At 45.1% G+C, this 17791-nt stretch overlaps 1 protein-coding gene across 1 annotated transcript in view; it reads left to right on the forward strand.

Annotated features, from left to right (window-relative positions):
- The window catches only part of LOC120930520, a 148299-nt gene that overhangs the window by 86085 nt on the left and 44423 nt on the right, over positions 1-17791 (forward strand). The window contains exon 11 of the mRNA XM_040341697.1: positions 4819-5011. Within this exon, the coding sequence (XP_040197631.1) occupies positions 4819-5011 (193 nt within the window). The remainder of the gene's footprint in view (positions 1-4818; positions 5012-17791) is intronic.

Here is a 17791-nt window from a genome sequence, read left to right on the forward strand (position 1 = left end):
ATACCTCACATGTGTTTACATACACTTGTTTGCCCTATGCCATGCTTTTTATACAAGGTGTGTGCAGGGGTGCTTTACAATTTTTTTGTTATTTTATACAATTTTTTTTTTTTTCACACTTTTTTTTTTAACAACAATATTGGATATTTTACCAATACAGTACAAATATTACTTCAGATGGAAAATAACTATTCAACCAGCATTGTGGTTAAGAAAATAAACTCACAGTATATGACATAATAAAAACAAGAAAGCAAAAAAGTAATACAGCAGTAGGAGTTACGGTATATACAGTATATAACAAAACTTTGTTACGCCAATTAACCACTTCAGATCCGCGCTATTGACAAAAGACGTCTGCAGCGCGGACCTGAGGTGCCGGGTGGACGTCTTTAGACGTCATTTAAAGTGCATTACCCGCACGCGCTTCTGGGGGGCGCGCAGCGGGTAAACACTGTCCCGGCGCATCGCTGAAGAGCAGATGCGTGTACCTGGCGGCCGCGATGTCCGCCGGGTACACGCGATCGTCGGTAACACAGCAGGGATGTGAAGCTCTGTGTGTAAACACAGAGCTCCACGTGCTGTCAGAGGAGAGGAGACCGATCTGTGTCCCTTGTACATAGGGACACAGCATCGGTCACCTCCCTTAGTCACCCCCTCCCCCCCCCCACACAGTTAAAACACACCCAGGATACACATTATTTTAAAAACCCTGTGTCGTGTGTTTATTAACTTTAATAAACACATGACACAGGGTTTTTAAAATAATTTATTAGTCTGCTCCGGGGGCCCCTCTGTCTTCTTTAGCTCTTTTAGCAGGGGGGCTTCTTCTTCCGCTCTCCGGGGGGGTCTTCTCCGCTCTCCGGAGGGGTCTTCTATCTTCGCCGCTCTCCGCTGTTGACTCGGCGCACCCCGGTTCTTCTTGCGCTGTCCGGTGCCTTCTCCTTCAGCGCTGGCCGCCGCTATATTTGTGTGTTAGCTCAGTTACTAGCAGGCGGCCAGCACGCTCTTCTGTGACGTCGTCTTCTTCTATTCTCTTCTCTTCTCCCTTCTTCCGATGTTGACCCGACGGCTCTTCTCGCTGCAATGACAGGTGCGCGGCTTGCATTCGACTTATATAGGCCTCACAGTCCCATCATGCTCCGGTAGGTACCACGTGGGTAGGTACCGGAGCATGATGGGACTGTGAGGCCTATATAAGTCGGATGCAAGCCGCGCACCTGTCATTGCAGCGAGAAGAGCCGTTGGGTCAACATCGGGAGAAGAAGAGAAGAGAACGACGTCACAGAAGAGAGTGCTGGCCGCCTGCTAGTAACTGAGCTAACACACGAATATAGCGGCGGCCAGCGCTGAAGGAGAAGGCACCGGACAGCGCAAGAAGAACCGGGGTGCGCCGAGTCAACAGCGGAGAGCGGCAAAGATAGAAGAAGACCCCCCAGAGCGGAGAAGACCCCCCCGGAGAGCAGAGTAGACCCCCCGAGAGCGGAGAAGACCCCCCGGAGAGCAGAAGACCCCCCGGAGAGCAGAAGACCCCCCCGGAGAGCGGAAGAAGCCCCCCCTGCTAAAAGAGCTAAAGAAGACAGGGGGGCCCCCGGAGCAGACTAATAAATTATTTTAAAAACCCTGTGTTTATTAACTTTAACACTTTGCCTCCAGGTGAATGGGTAGGGGTACGATGTACCCCATATCCATTCACTTAGGGTGGGGGGCCGGTATCTGGGGGCCCCCTTATTTGAGGGGGCTCCCAGATTCCGATAAGCCCCCCGCCCGCAGACCCCGACAACCAACGGCCAGAGGCCCTGTCCTTATCAACATGGGGACAGGGTGCTCTGGGGTGGGGGGGCCCCGCTGTGCGCCCCCCTGCCCCAGAGCACCCAACCCCCCCATGTTGAAGGCATGCAGCCTGGTACTGCTCAGGAGGGGGGGGGGGCGCTCGTCCCCACTCCCTTCCTGGCCGGCCGGGTAGCGTGCTTTGGATACGGGTCTGGTATGGATTGTAGGGGGACCCCTTATGTCGGTTTTTCGGCGTAGGGGGGGGGGTCTCCTTACAACCCATACCAGACCTAAGAGCCTGGTATGCTCCTGGGGGGGAACCCATGTCGTTTTTTTATTTAAAAATTGGCGTGGAGTTCTCCCTCAGGAATGCATACCAAATGCCGCACCTAGAATTGGCGGGAATCCAAGTCGGATCTCCCGTCGCTTCTATGACAGCTTTGTCTCCATCGCGGCAAGCCAGCTCAGCGCTGGCTCCCGCGATGGGGCTCGTAGGTGGTCAATCTCGCCGAGAAAGGGAGCGAGATTGACACAATATCGCGGTCACCCACTGTAAGTGCAAGTTTATGCAAGCCGTGGTGTAAACTCTACTATAATTGTATACAGCCATTTATTGTATTAGGGGGCTGAGTGCTGCACCCCGGATATTTGTGCCCCATGCATGCTCTGCGCCCTCTTGTGGCTGTGTACATGAAGCCTAAAGCGCTCCTTTAGGGCTCGTTCACATGGGGCGCTTTACTGCATCCCTGTGTTGGCACCCTATTTATTTCTAATCAAACACACAGCTGCACGATCCTAATATGATGTGGGCGCAGGTCCCCCGCATACATGGTGTCATATTAGGAGACATCGGCTGTGCCACGTGTCCCGGTAGAAATTAATGGTACTCTGGCACGAGGATGCATGCAACAGCTGTATATCCTCATGCCAGGAAAATGTATAGCGCCCCATGTAAACAAACCATTACGGTCCCCCGCCCGTCGGTTGTTTCAGACGGGCGGTCCGTCTGACAGACTCTGCTTGCTCAGCGGGGATTGATCCTCTGATCCCCCGCTGGGCAGGTGGATGACAAGTCCATCGCTCGCTCACTGTGCCTAGATGGACCTGTCAGAGCCCCGCTCTGCTCTATGGGGAGATCGGATGTAAACGGATCGCCTGTCTGTTTTCATCCGATCCTCCAGACGGATGGAAAATCGAGTCACCATCCGCCTGGATTTCACGGATCTTATAGCGGCGGATGTCAGTGGACATGTCACCGCTGACATCCGCCGCTCCATGGAGGTGAATGGAGTGTCCGATCAGTTCCGCCTGAAAAACTGACAGACGGACCTGATCGGAAAGCCTACGTGAAAAAGGCCAAAAGTGGAATACCAGATTTCTTACCCTTTGCTTTAGTGGTTCAGTGCCAGCGTCTTCTCCCCGGGTTATTCCGGGCGACGGTCTTCAGTCATCCTGATTGGCCAGAGTGGCATTGGATGATGTCACACATGTTCCGTCATCTTAGTACACAGGCACCATGCCAGAATGTAAACAGAACATGTAGCTGTGGGCCGTGCCTCACGGATCTCTAATGTCTGGACCTCCGCTTTTGCTATATCCAGGTATTATACCTGATCCTTTTACCACTGTGCCTACTTTATATTTTGCACTGATGTCAGTTTATTTTTCTATGTTTGAGTGTATTGCCTAACGTTTATGACCAGGTTGTCTAATTCATAATACTATGAATTACAGGCTGTAGAGAACAGTGTGCAATTGCAAACTTATATTTTGAGGTTTTAATTACAATATTTTAATAGCGTGAACTAAAGTGGGCTGGTCTAAGGCATGAAACTCCAGGGCTGAAAAGGAGTCCCACTCCGGTCCTGGTGTAGAGATTGGCTGAAAGGGGTGGCAGACACTGAGCGGTTGACAAGATGGATAAGTCTGGCAGCAGCATTCATGATAGACTAAAAAGGGGATAGCCTATGGAAAAGTAGGCCAATAAGAAGGGAGTTGCAATAGTCAAGGTAAGAGATAACAAGGGAGTGAATGAGTAGCTTGGTGGTTTCATTTATTAAAAGGGGGCATATTTTAGAGGTGTTATGGAGGTGAAGTCTACAAGCTTTCGACAGCGTTTGGATTTGAGGCTGAAAGGACAGGTCAGAGTCTAGGATTACACCTAGTACCCTGGCATGAGGGGAGGGATTGATGGTTGCATTATTTACTTTGTAAGCTGCGAATTGTGACATCTCTTGCAAAACTGAGGGATACCCGCTGTACCTCCACATACCTCTCACTTCCATCACTTGCTGGTAAGTTCAGAAATCTTGCTCGACATTCTATGCTGGCAAATGAGTGGTCTTTAATTACAAAGCCTTGGAGTAGCTCACAGGTGCAAGTAGGGGGAATGATAAAACTCTGCACCTTACTAAGTGTTAAGAATGCTTCACTGCTTATGCAACCCGTTTATTATGCTCTACTGAGTGTCTGGAATATACCCCATCATTTATAGCCACACGTATGACTCCTTTGCCTTAATCCAATTATCATGAAATCAGTGGTGCCAACCTACCGCAGCATTTTTTACTGACAAAAAACATTGACAATTTACTGACTGAGCACATTTTTTACTGGCAACTTAAAAAAATTATACAACTCTTATTAAAAACTTAGACAACCCATATTGAAACAGGGAAAAACGCATATGTGGAGTTCGTGTGCCGCGCACCCTGAAAATGCAAAAACAAAAATGGGAAGGTCCCCCAGTGGGGTTTTTTAGCGGCATGATGTTCTCAATAAATAAGAGTGGTTGGATGATATTGAAGTTAAAATCTTTACTTGGTTTCAACATTAAATTACAATAAAATGTACAACATGGTTGGAGCATTTGTAAAATAGTGTAGATAATATACATATAGTACACTCTGATTATACATGAATATAAAAATAACAGTGGCAAAAATCAACAACAATACAATACATGTTACATCGTAATTCAATTGGTTTCCATATGAGTACCCCAGATTTTTGTGCTAATGTGTGTGAATTTTGGTGATATTACAGTTTAAGAAAGCGGGAAGCAAGTGCCAACATAGCTTTCATGAGTGTCACCGTCCAGACACATGTGATGGGAAATCCAATCGTTGCCTCGATTTGTTCAAAAAAGATGGCACCTCTTGTATGGATGGCCAAGGGTATTGTCTACGTGGAAAGTGTCCAACAATGGAAAACCAGTGCATTAACCTGTGGGGTCCAGGTAACTAAGAGTGGCCATCATCTTCAATGTATGTGTGTCTTAAAAATATGCATACTGAACAGACATTTCACAAACATAAACTTGTATTGTCAAGGACAGCTGTACTGTAGGTATATATGTATGATTCAATTCCAAATGTACAAAGAGAATAGGTGGAACTACAAGGTGTAGTATGAGGGAGCAGGTTTAAAGTGAAAACCTGTTTAATGATGCGTGACTTTAAAATCAGTTGAAATTAATAATGATCTGTCAATTGACAAATACAGGTCATTAATAATCAGTTGACGGGTACAAGTGTTTAGATAAAAGACAATACAATCATTTAGAACAATGTTTTGCAAGCTTCAGTCAGCCGTGTACCATCCTCTTTGCCATAACAAAGTTCTGTTGATGAAGATAGTGGAAGGAAGAGGAAAAATGAGAACCAAATACTCTGCAGTAGTAACCTTTCCACGGGAAACCAACAAGACAGGAAATTTATCAGCAGCTGCTTGTCAGAGAATCCCTATGCTCTACCATCCTGTAGCCATATCTCCCTTCTGTTCTAATGGCTTTTATAACTATGGTTGCCATACTCAGCCCCAATTTGCTGGAAATTCATGCTCTGAAAAGTCTATCACCATGGGAACTCAAGCATGGTGAACAAAAACTATGAGTGTCTGTTAATTTTAATTTGTTTTTAACCCTTTTTTGTCTTTAAAATTCAATTTTTTGTAATTTTTTAATCTTTGTTTTACAAAATAAAATGTAATATATTAAAAAAAGATTTACAGAGCACTGTGGGTTAGCTAAATATATACTGCAGTAAAAACAGCCTACTTGCTGGTAGTTTTTGCTTGATTGAAACCTTGGAAGTAGCTTTTGAAGAAGCATGAGTCAGTGAGATAAGCCATATCGCTTTTTACAACAATTTCTAAGAACACAGTGGAAATCACATGAAAGTGTAAGGGCTTACCTTGGTTGGAGTCCATAATGCAGAGTTGTATGCTCATCCTTGTAAATACAAGGTAAGAAGCTACCTGGTCTGTGAGTCTGTGAACGGGGGCTTGAGAGGAATTTGCCAAAGGATAGTCGGAGTAAAGCCGTAGTCAGGGATTCCAGAATTCAGAAAAAGCTATCAACATAGACAGGGTCAGAAGCTGGAGTCAGTCTTGTAGCTGTAACTAGAATACAGGAACACAGGCACCTTTGGCAATGATAGAAACAGAATAATGAACTAACAAATCCCTCAGAGTGAGGCAGTGTTTTATACCCTAGTTGATTAGGTAACCTGTCTCAGCTGAACCAGGAGAGACAGGTGCAGATTGCAAGGAGATCCAGAGAAAGGCGATCAGCACATCATTCAGAACTATGCTTAAGAGGAGTTCCACCCACAATTTCACTTTTTAAATATAAATACCCCTGTAATACACAAGCTTAATGTATTCTAGTAAAGTTAGTCTGTAAACTAAGGTCCGTTTTGTTAGGTTGTTACCGAATTTAGATAGTTTATAATCTAGAAATAGACCGTGGCCATCTTAAGTGTGGGCATCATGAAGCCAGACTGTATGACTTCCTGGATTTCAGCTTTGCATATCTCGCACATGCTCAGTGCACAAGCAATGTAATAGGTTTCAGTCAGGTTTGCAAGGACTACTGGGAAACATGATGCCTATCCCAGAAACCCTTGCAAATAGCCTAGGCAAATAAGGAGGAGGAAGTAATGAAGGACTACAAAATAAAGGTATTTACAAGCAACAAATTAAATAAAAATTGTCCATTCTGAACACTATGAGATTAGAGCATGCAGCACAGACAAACATAAAAAAATGGGTGGAACTCCACTTTAGCTAGAAAGAAGGCAGAATACCAAACTGAGGAGTGGCTCAGAAGTAAAGAACCAAAGCAACAACCGAGAGGTCCCGGGTTCAATACCACCTACAGCAGGGGTGCCCAACCTTTTAAAGAACGAGGGCCACTTAAGTGACTTGGTTACTGTTCGCGGGCCACAATGAGCGGAGAGGATGGATAGCATGTCCGTGTCTGCTCTGCACATGCAGAGCGGACATGGACACAGCCCATGATACTTTTTAGCGGATCGTATTGGAGGTGAATGGAGGGTCCTTAGTGGATACTTAGAGGTGAATGGAGGGTTCAATTGGTCGGACTGACTGTGTGAAAGGGGCCCAATGCTGCTTTCACACTGAAGCGCTGCGGTTTACCTTTAGCTTTCCTGCACTTTGCAATAGACTTCTATTCTGCAGGTTTGGTGCACTTTCAGAAAGCTCACCAAACTCGCAGGTAATAACAGAAGTCTATGGCTCAGTGCAGGTAACCCGCAGGTGCGCTGCTCTGCACCTGCTGTTCAGTTTGAAAGCAGCCCAGTAACCACTGCAGAACAGATATGCCCATATATACACTGTGATTTTAGTAATAAACTGACCTTTAATAACAGTATTCTATTCTATTCCATCCCAGAGCAGGAGGTCGCGGGCCACATCAGAGGGGTCCGCGGGCTACATGTGTCCCCCGGGCCACTGGTTGGTCACCCCTGACCTAGAGCCACTTGGGGCGTGACCATGCCTAGCCTTCTGCTTGGCACGGTAGGGACTGTGACAAAAAGGAGCATAAAATGCCACCTGGTGACTAGGTAGACAATACATGATATTCATATCCAATATTTCATATTTACTGGGCTAAAGTAAAGAAAATTATAACATTTTTACAGTTGTGCTCATAAGTTTACATCCTGGCAGAATTTATAATTTCTTGGCCATTTTTCAGAGAATCCAGTTGCAAGAAAAAGTATGTGAACCCATTTGGAATGATATGGATTTCTGCACAAATTGGTCATAAAATGTGATCTGATCTTCAAGTCACAATAGACAATTACAGTCTGCTTAAACTAATAACACACAATTAAATGTTACCATGTTTTTATTGCACACCGTGTAAACATTCACAGTGCAGGTGGAAAAAGTATGTGAACCCCTAGACTAATGACATCTCCAAGAGCTAATTGGAGTGATGTGTCAGCCAACTGTAGTCCAATCAATGAGATGAGATTGGAGGTGTTGGTTACAGCTGCCCTGCCTATAAAAAAAACACACACACCAGTTCTGGGTTTGCTTTTCACAAGAAGCATTGCCTGATGTGAATGATGCCTCGCACAAAAGAGCTCTCAGAAGACCTACGATTAAGAATTGTTGACTTGCATAAAGCTGGAAAGGGTTATAAAAGTATCTCCAAAAGCCTTGCTGTTCATCAGTCCACGGTAAGACAAATTGTCTATAAATGGAGAAAGTTCAGCACTGCTGCTACTCTCCCTAGGAGCAGGGCCGGACTGGCCTACCGGGATCCCGGGAAAATTCCCGGTAGGCTGCCTGCATTTCAGTGCCTTGGGGCTGCTTTTGTCTCCTGTAAGCCCAATACAAAACAGCGGCGGGCCGCAACCGCGGCAGTCATCGTCACAGCTGCGGCCGCCATCGCACTGTATAAATTATGCAGGGAGGTATGCCGTGTCATGTCAGTAAAGGGCCGGCGGGTTGCGGTCGCCATGATCGCCGTCACACTTTTTTTTCTTATTGGAATCGGATCTGGCGCCTGCGGAGGACTCCTTGATCGCGTGACCATGTAAACCTTGAGGGGAGGAGCCGAGCAGGAGAACGTCAGAACGCCGTGGTTCTTCTGCTCTATTTCCCCCTTCCAAGTTTCATCTGCCTGTGCGGCGCCAGCTCCCCCCACAATGTCTGTCTGCAGGGAGGTAACAAGTGAGAGCACAGGAGGAGTGAATGGCATCGGCCGTCCTCGGAGTCGGAGCTCAAGAATTCAGGTCAGGTCACAGTATAATGAACCATTGCACGGTGCAGCCCGCCCCCCCCCCCCCTCTCCTCCTCTCCTCCTCTCTCTGTCAGTGTCACCTACCTTTGCTTGCCCTGCATATTGTGATTTTATAACAATCTTTCTCTCACCAGGCATTGCATGGTGCCCCCCTCCCCCTCTCTGCATGGTGCCCCCCCCCCTCTCTGTCGTTTTTGCTACCCCTGCAAATTGTAATCTGTACACTAATCTCGGGGGGGGGGGTGCACCATGCAATGGTGAGAGTCTCTCAGACTTTCACCATTGCATGGTGCACCCCCCCCCCCCCCCCCTCTCTCTCTGTCACCTTTGCTGCCCCTGCAAATTGTAATCTGTATAATAATCTCTCTCTCACCATAGCATGGTTCACCCCCCCCCCCTCTCTCTCTGTCACCTTTGATACCCCCTCTCTCGCCGTTGCACTCTCTCTCTCTCTCACCGTTGCACTCTCTCTCTCACCGTTGCACTCTCTCTCTCTCACCGTTGCACTCTCTCTCTCTCACCGTTGCACTCTCTCTCTCTCTCTCACCGTTGCACTCTCTCTCTCTCACCGTTGCACTCTCTGTCTCACCGTTGCACTCTCTCTCTCTCTCACCGTTGCACTCTCTCTCTCTCTCACCGTTGCACTCTCTCTCTCTCACCGTTGCATTCTCTCTCTCTCTCACCGTTGCACTCTCTCTCTCTCACCGGTGCACTCTCTCTCTCTCTCTCTCTCACCGGTGCACTCTCTCTCTCTCTCTCACTGTTGCACTCTCACCGTTGCACTCTCTCTCTCTCTCACCGTTGCACTCTCTCTCTCTCACCGTTGCACTCTCTCTCTCTCTCTCTCTCTCTCACCGTTGCACTCTCTCTCTCTCACCGGTGCACTCTCTCTCTCTCACACGGTGCACTCTCTCTCTCTCACACGGTGCACTCTCTCTCTCTCTCTCACCGTTGCACTCTCTCTCTCTCTCACCGTTGCACTCTCTCTCTCTCTCACCGTTGCACTCTCTCTCTCACCGTTGCACTCTCTCTCTCTCTCACCGTTGCACTCTCTCTCTCTCTCACCGTTGCACTCTCTCTCTCTCACCGTTGCACTCTCTCTCTCACCGTTGCACTCTCACCGTTGCACTCTCTCTCTCACCGTTGCACTCTCTCACCATTGCACCCTCTCTCTCTCACTGTTGCACCCTCTCTCGCCGTTGCACACTCTCTCTCAGTTGCACACCCTCTCTCACCGTTGCACTCTCTCTCTCTCACCGTTGCACTCTCTCTCACCGTTGCACTCTCTCTCTCTCACCGGTGCACTCTCTCTCTCACCGGTGCACTCTCTCTCTCTCTCTCACCATTGCACACTCCCCCTCACTGTTGCACCCTCTCTCGCCGTTGCACACTCTCTCTCAGTTGCACACCCTCTCTCACCGTTGCACTCTCTCTCTCTCACCGTTGCACTCTCTCTCACTGTTGCACTCTCTCTCTCACTGTTGCACCCTCTCTCTCTCACCATTGCACCCTCCCCCTCACTGTTGCACCCTCTCTCGCCGTTGCACACTCTCTCTCAGTTGCACACCCTCTCTCACCGTTGCACTCTTCCTCTCTCACCGCTGCACTCTTCCTCTCTCACCGTTGCACTCTCTCTCACCGTTGCACTCTCTCTCACCGTTGCACTCTCTCTCTCTCTCACCGTTGCACTCTCTCTCTCTCTCACCGTTGCACTCTCTCTCACCGTTGCACTCTCTCTCTCTCTCACCGTTGCACTCTCTCTCTCACCGTTGCACTCTCTCTCTCACTGTTGCACTCTCTCTCTCTCTCTCACCGTTGTACTCTCTCTCTCCCCCTCTCACTGTTGCACTCTCTCTCTCACCGTTGCACTCTCTCTCTCTCTCTCTCTCTCTCTCACACTGTTGCACTCTCTCTCTCTCACCGTTGCACTCTCACTCACCGTTGCACCCTCCCACTTACCGTTGCACCCTCCCACTTACCGTTGCACCCTCCCACTTACCGTTGCACCCTCCCACTTACCATTGCACCCTCCCACTCACCGTTGCACCCTCTCTCTCTCACCGTTGCACCCTCTCTCTCACCGTTGCACCCTCTCTCTCTCACCATTGCACCACTCTCTCTCAATGTTGAACCCCCTCTCTCTCTCACCATGGCACCCCTCTCTCTCACCATTGCACCCCGGCCCCTCTCTTGCTCTCTCATGAATTTATTTTAATTTTTTTAAAGCAGGTAAAAATAAATGTGCATTTATAGTTGTTTTGGCCTGCAGAGCATTGCATCTCTCTCTCATATTGTTGCACCCCCCCTCTCTCTCTGACGTTATGCTGTGGGGCTGGTATAATACTGTTATGGGGCTGGTATGAAATTATTTCCAGGGCTGGTTTTCAGTCCCAGTCCGGCCCTGCCTAGGAGTGGCCGTCCTGTAAAGATGACTGCAAGAGCACAGCGCAGACTGCTCAATGAGGTGAAGAAGAATCCTAGAGTGTCAGCTAAAGACTTACAAAAGTCTCTGGCATATGCGAACATCCCTGTTAGCGAATCTACGATACGTAAAACACTAAACAAGAATGGATATCATAGGAGGATATGTTAGAATATTATTTCAAATTCATAATTCGGCACTTATAGGTGTTCTATTATATTCATGGCAAGCTTGCAAAACATATTTGGTTTTATGATTAATCATAATAATTAGGTATGAGTGAATGAATTTGATCAATTGATATGACATGATTCTTCAATCTAAAGCTGAGCATTGCTGGATATTTCTCGTTAGCAATTTGAGAATGACACATAAGGAATCTTGGTGTAAGGTGACAAGAATAGATTTTCAGAATAGATTTATGTAGTGAGATAAATAATATATTTGTTTAATATATTTGTTTATATCTCGTTAAGTTAGTTTAGTAAAATCGTATTTACATTAGTATGTATTAGTATATATATACTTAATGAAGTTATAGCTGGTAATATATGTTCATATAGGTTATGTGGTTTATGACGTTACATCATCAGCACACCACCCTAAGTATAGAGTGCCACATGTCAATCAAACTCCATACGACTCTTGTATGTGCTAAGATATTCTTTTGGTATAACATATTGCTGAACACCACAAGTTTTTTGGGAAAGTGCTTTATTCAGAAAGCAATTGCCTGTAAAGTTGCGGCAGCGTATCGTAAATCCCCCGGCGGAATTCAAATTCCGCAGCTAGGGGGCGTGTAAAATTTAAATCAGGTGCGTCCCCGCGCCTACCGAACTGTGCATGCGCCGGCCGTGAATGAATCCCAGTGCGCATGCTCCAAATGACGTCGGCAAACCGTCATGCTTTCGACGATTACGCAAATTACGTCCATCCGTATTCGCGAACGACTTATGCAAACGACGTAAAAAATTCAAATTTCGTTGCGGGAACGACGGCCATACTTAACATTGGCTGCGCCTCATAGACCCAGGGGTAACTATATGCCGGAAAAAGCCGAACGCAAACGACGTAAAAAAAAGCGCCGGGCGGTCGTTCATTTCTGAATCGGCGTAACTCCTCATTTGCATATTCCTTGCGTATACAAACGGAAGCGCCACCTAGCGGCCAGCGTGAGATTGCAGCCTAAGATCCGACGGTGTAAGTCACTTACACCTGTCGGATCTTAGGGATATCTATGCGTAACCTGATTCTATGAATCAGGCGCATAGATACGACGGCCGGAATTTAGAGATACGATGGCGTATCAGGAGATACGCCGTCGTATCTGATGGAAAAACGGATGGAAAAACGGACCGGAAACAGATGTAAACGGACGAAAAACGGACGAAAAACTGATGGAAAAACTGATTAACTGATGAAAAAAAAACTGATCTAAAAAACTGAGCTGACGTGTGAAAGAGCCCTAAGGGCTCTTTCACACGTCCGTTCCGTTTTTTCGACGTCCGTTAACGGACCGCAATGCTTCCCTATGGGCTAGCGTCCATTAGCGGATGAGCATCCGCTAACGTCCGTTAGCATCCGTCTGCGTTCAGTTCCGTCTGCGTTCAGTTCCCTATTTTTCTTCCATCTAAAAAACGGAACGGACGAAAAACGGACGTTAACGGATGTTCCGTTTATCATCCGATCCGCTAACATCCGTTTTTCTATGTAAAAAGCCCCCCAAAAAAAAAAAAAACGGATGAAAAAAACGGATGAAAAAAACGGATGGAAAAACTGATGCAAAAACTGATGAAAAAACTGATGGAAAAACGGATCAACTGATGAAAAAAAAACTGATCTGAAAAACTGAACGGACGTGTGAAAGAGCCCTAAAGAGGAATGGTCAAGAATTACTCCTGACCGTTGTGCACGTCTGAACTGCAAATACAGAAAACATTTGGTTGAAGTTATTGCTGCCAAAGGAGGTTCAACCAGTTATTAAATCCAAGATTTCACATACTTTTTCCACCTGCACTGTGAATGTTTACATGGTGTGTTCAATAAAAACATGGTAACATTTAATTATTTGTGTGTTATTAGTTTAAGCAGACTGTGATTGTCTATTGCTGTGACTTAGATGAAGATCAGATCACATTTTATGACCAATTTGTGCAGAAATCCATATCATTCCAAAAGGGTTCACATACTTTTTCTTGCAACTATATGAATGATAACCCAAAAACTTTTCTTTCACTCATGGTTAGTGTTTGGGTGAAGCCATTTATTATCAATCAATTGTGTTTACTCTTTTTAAATCATAATGACAACAGAAAATACCCGAATGACCCGGATCAAAAGTTTACATACCCCAGTTCTTAATACCGTGTATTGCCCCCTTTAACATCAAAGCTTGAAGTCTTTTGTGGTATTTGTGGATGAGGCTCTTTATCTTCTCAGATGGTAAAGCTGCCCATTCCTCTTGGCAAAAAGCCTCCAGTTCCTGTAAATTTGTGGGCTGTCTTGCATGAACTGCACATTTGAGTGGCTCAATGATATTAAGGTCCAAAAATCTGATTTTTTCGTCATCGTTTTAACAAACAATAACGAAAGTGCAAGAAACGAAAACCGAAAGATCCGACATAAAAAATGCTTTATTTTTGTTTCTGTTGCGGTAAAAATTCGATATAGAGAGTTCGACATTATAGGGAAAAGATTCGACATCATAGAGAAAAGATTCAACATTATAGAGAAAAGATTCAACACTATAGAAATAATAGATTCGACATTACAGAGAATAGATTTCGATTTATGAGAAAATAGATTCGACATTATAGAGAATAGATTCAACATTATTACTAGTCATACAACATTAGAATTCTTGTAGGCGGAATATTTTTTTGACCATTCGACATAAACCAACAAAGATTCGACGTTCCGGCGAATATTCTTTTGACCATTCGACAGAAACCAAGTATTATTGGATTTTCGGACGAAAGCTATTCCCCAACGAAAAACAAAATAAATCAAAACGATTTTCGGGAGTAACTAAATAAATGTATTTTCCAAACGAAAACGAAAAAACGAAACAAAATATTCCAGTCTGCACATGTCTAGTCAGGAGACGGAGATGGCCACTCCAGAACCTTCACTTTATTCTGCTGTAGCCAATGACAGGTCAACTTGGCCTTGTGTTTTGGATCATTGTCATGTTGCAATGTCCAAGTACATCCCATGCGCAGCTTCCTGGCTGATGAATGCCAATGTTGCTCCAGTATTTTTTGATAACATACTGCATTAATCTTGCCATCAATTTTGCAAAAAAACTGGGGTGCAATCAGCGCAAAAATTTCAAATAAACCTAAATAAATATGCAAGCTGGACACTATAGAATAACACAAAATTCCAGTGAAAAGTAATATACAAAGAAAAAAGTGCAGCGCATATGTTTAAATATCTAAACTAAAATAAATGCATAGATCAACATAAGTAATCATATAAACGTTAAAGTGCACAAAATATATATATATATAAATAATATTATATAAGCATGTGACAAGTGAAAGAAAAGTCCATAGGAGATAATCCACCAGTGTAAGATCCACAAAATGTGTGACAATCCCTTCACCGCAAGTCTCACTAGGTACTCTCACCTCCAGTACTGACCCCTGAGTTACCAGGAAGTCAAAATGAGCAGAGAAATACAACGATCCAATCCCCAAACAGAAACTTCCTTTCCAATGGTGTTTAACAAACTTCCACAAAAAGCGGTTAATCAATAGCTCCAGGCTCAGCAAGTGGGAAGTAAACCGGGAAGATAATGGAAAAAAGGATCATAGGGCCAGATTCACGAAGAATTGCGGCGGCGTAACGTATCGTAGATATGTTACACCGCCGCATCTTTTCATCGCAAGTGCCTGATTCACCAAGCACTTGCGATGAAATCCTCCGCCGGCGGCTTCCGGCGCAAGGCGGGCTAATTTAAATGGGCGTGTGCCATTTAAATTAGGCGCGCTCCCGCGCCGGACCTACCGCGCATGCTCCGTTTCCGAACTCCCGCTGTGCTTTGCGCGTCTTGACGTCATTTTTTCGAACGGCGACGCGTGTAGCGTACTTCCGTATTCCCGGACGGCTTACACAAACGACGTTGATTTTTAAATTTCGACGCGGGAACGACGGTCATACTTTAGACAGCAATACGCTTGCTGACTAAAGTTAGGGCACCAAAAAAAAAGTGTAAATTTGCGACGGAAAACTAGACTAGCGGCGACGTAGCGAACGCGAAAAACCGTTGTGGATCGCCGTAACTCCTAATTTGCATACCCGACGCTGGTTTACGACGCAAACTCCCCCCAGCGGCGACCGCGGTACTGCATCCTAAGATCCGACAGTGTAAAACTATTACACCTGTCGGATCTTCTGCCTATCTATGCGTAACTGATTCTATGTATATATCCCTTCCATGTATTCTCTATTTTTACTCCTTCTCTTTCTCCTTGGTGGGGGGAGTTGGGATGAGTGTCAATGCTGGGGGGAGTTCTGATCAGCTCTTGATCAAGGTCATCTGCTGATTTGAAAACTGTAGTAGAGACTTTTAATGGCAACTATAATCACAGATAGTGTTACTTACTCTGTCTCCGACTTGATGGTGTCTCATAGCAGTGACACCTATGCCAAAATCTGGAGATAGGGTCTCCTTCACTTCATATTCCTCACCATTCAACTGACCTCTAGTCTCTGCCCCCCAGCCATGTCGTGAACTGAATGGGCGGCTGCAAAGAGGCTGAGTATGTGGCTGCGGGCTCCAGGAACAGCCCAGCTGGGTGGCCACAGGCTCCAAGGACAGCCCTGCTGAGCGGCTGCAAAAAGGCCTGGCAAATCATCATTCAACCCCCGAGGGGGTCCCGACCCCCAGGTTGAGAACCACTAATCTAGTGGTTGACATGCACATTACTTCGTTCAATGTTATCCCACTACAGTAGTGCAGAGAAACCTCTACAAACCTAAGAGAGGGGACCCAAGGTTTTGACTGCCTAGAGGCCTCCTCAGAGCTTAATCTGGCACTGTGACAAACCATATATACAACATCAATGACTGGCCGGATGTGGCTTTGCTCACAATTGGTTATCAATATGAAATAAAGAGGGGACTTCCTAGATTTTGTGGAAGAATTGTACAGGGCAAAATGTAAAAAAAAAAAAGGCCTAGGATATAAGCTACAGGATCACTATTTTTAAAGTGTTATGCCGTGTACACACGGTCGTTTTTTGTGATGAAATAAAACAAAGTTTTTTATCATGAAAAAAAAACGAAATTTTTCAAACTTCATTTTAAAAAACGACGTTGCCTACACACCATCGTTTTTTTCAAAATGCTCTAGCAAAGTGCGGTTACGTACAACACGTACGACGGCACTCTGTTCCATTCAAGCTCCCGTCTCATAACTTGCTTCTGAGCATGCGCGGGTTTAAAACATTGTTTAAAACGTTGTTTTAGCCCACACACGATCATTTTTTATGACACAAAAAACGTCATTTTGAAAAACGACATAAAAAATTGAAGCATGTTCGAATTTTTTTTGGGTCGTTTTTTTTAAGACAAAAAACAATGTGAAGCCCACACACGATCATTTTAAATGACGTTTTTTAAAAACTTTGTTTTATTTCATCACAAAAACGATGGTGTGTACGCGGCATTACTAAACCCACAATCAGTCTGTATATGCAGTAAAGCATGCTTGTTATACTCATTGTGGAACCTAAGGGGTTAAAGGGGTTGTAAAGGTTTGTTTTTTATTTTCTAAATAGGTTCCTTTAAGCTAGTGCATTGTTGGTTCACTTACCCTTTCCTTCGATTTCCCTTCTAAATTCTTTTTTTCTTTGTTTGAATTTCTCACTTCCTGTTTCTCCTCTGTAAGCTTTCCACCATCATCTAACAGGAAGTTAGAAATTCAGACAAAGAAAACAAAGAAAAAAAAATATTTAGAAGGGAAATTGAAGGAAAAGGTAAGTGAACCAACAATGCACTAGCTTAAAGGAACCTATTTAGAAAATAAAAAACAAACCTTTACAACCCATTTAATCCTCTGCATTATGCCAAAAAGCGGTTTGATCCTGGCTTCTTTGATCCTCCCCTTTTGTCCCCACTGTCCTCCTTATAGTACAGAGCCTTTGGAGTCATTCTGCACATGCTCAGTTTGGTGTGTATTGCTAGAGAGTTTTTTTGTGATCTGCACTGTCCAGACAGAGGGTCAGGGGTCCTGCAGCCTTATTGGACCGTCAGAGGAGAATGAAAACTCCTCCTACAAGCTTTAACCAGACACTTATAGGAGTCACAAAACTGCTATATACTGCTGATGAGAAAAGGTATTTAGCAGTTTATATTTACTAAAATATTTGCATTTCCATGTTCTGTGTACTGTGGGAGACCAGATCTAGTGAATGCAGGGTCCTGGGTTTAGTAACACTTCATTGAAAAACATACAAAGTTCCTGCTTATTAGAATTCATCATCGAATTTTGAAAGAAAATTATTTCGAAAATCTTATCTAAGAATTTTCTT

This window comes from Rana temporaria, chromosome 3 (assembly GCF_905171775.1).
Source record: "Rana temporaria chromosome 3, aRanTem1.1, whole genome shotgun sequence".
Lineage (NCBI taxonomy): Eukaryota > Metazoa > Chordata > Amphibia > Anura > Ranidae > Rana > Rana temporaria.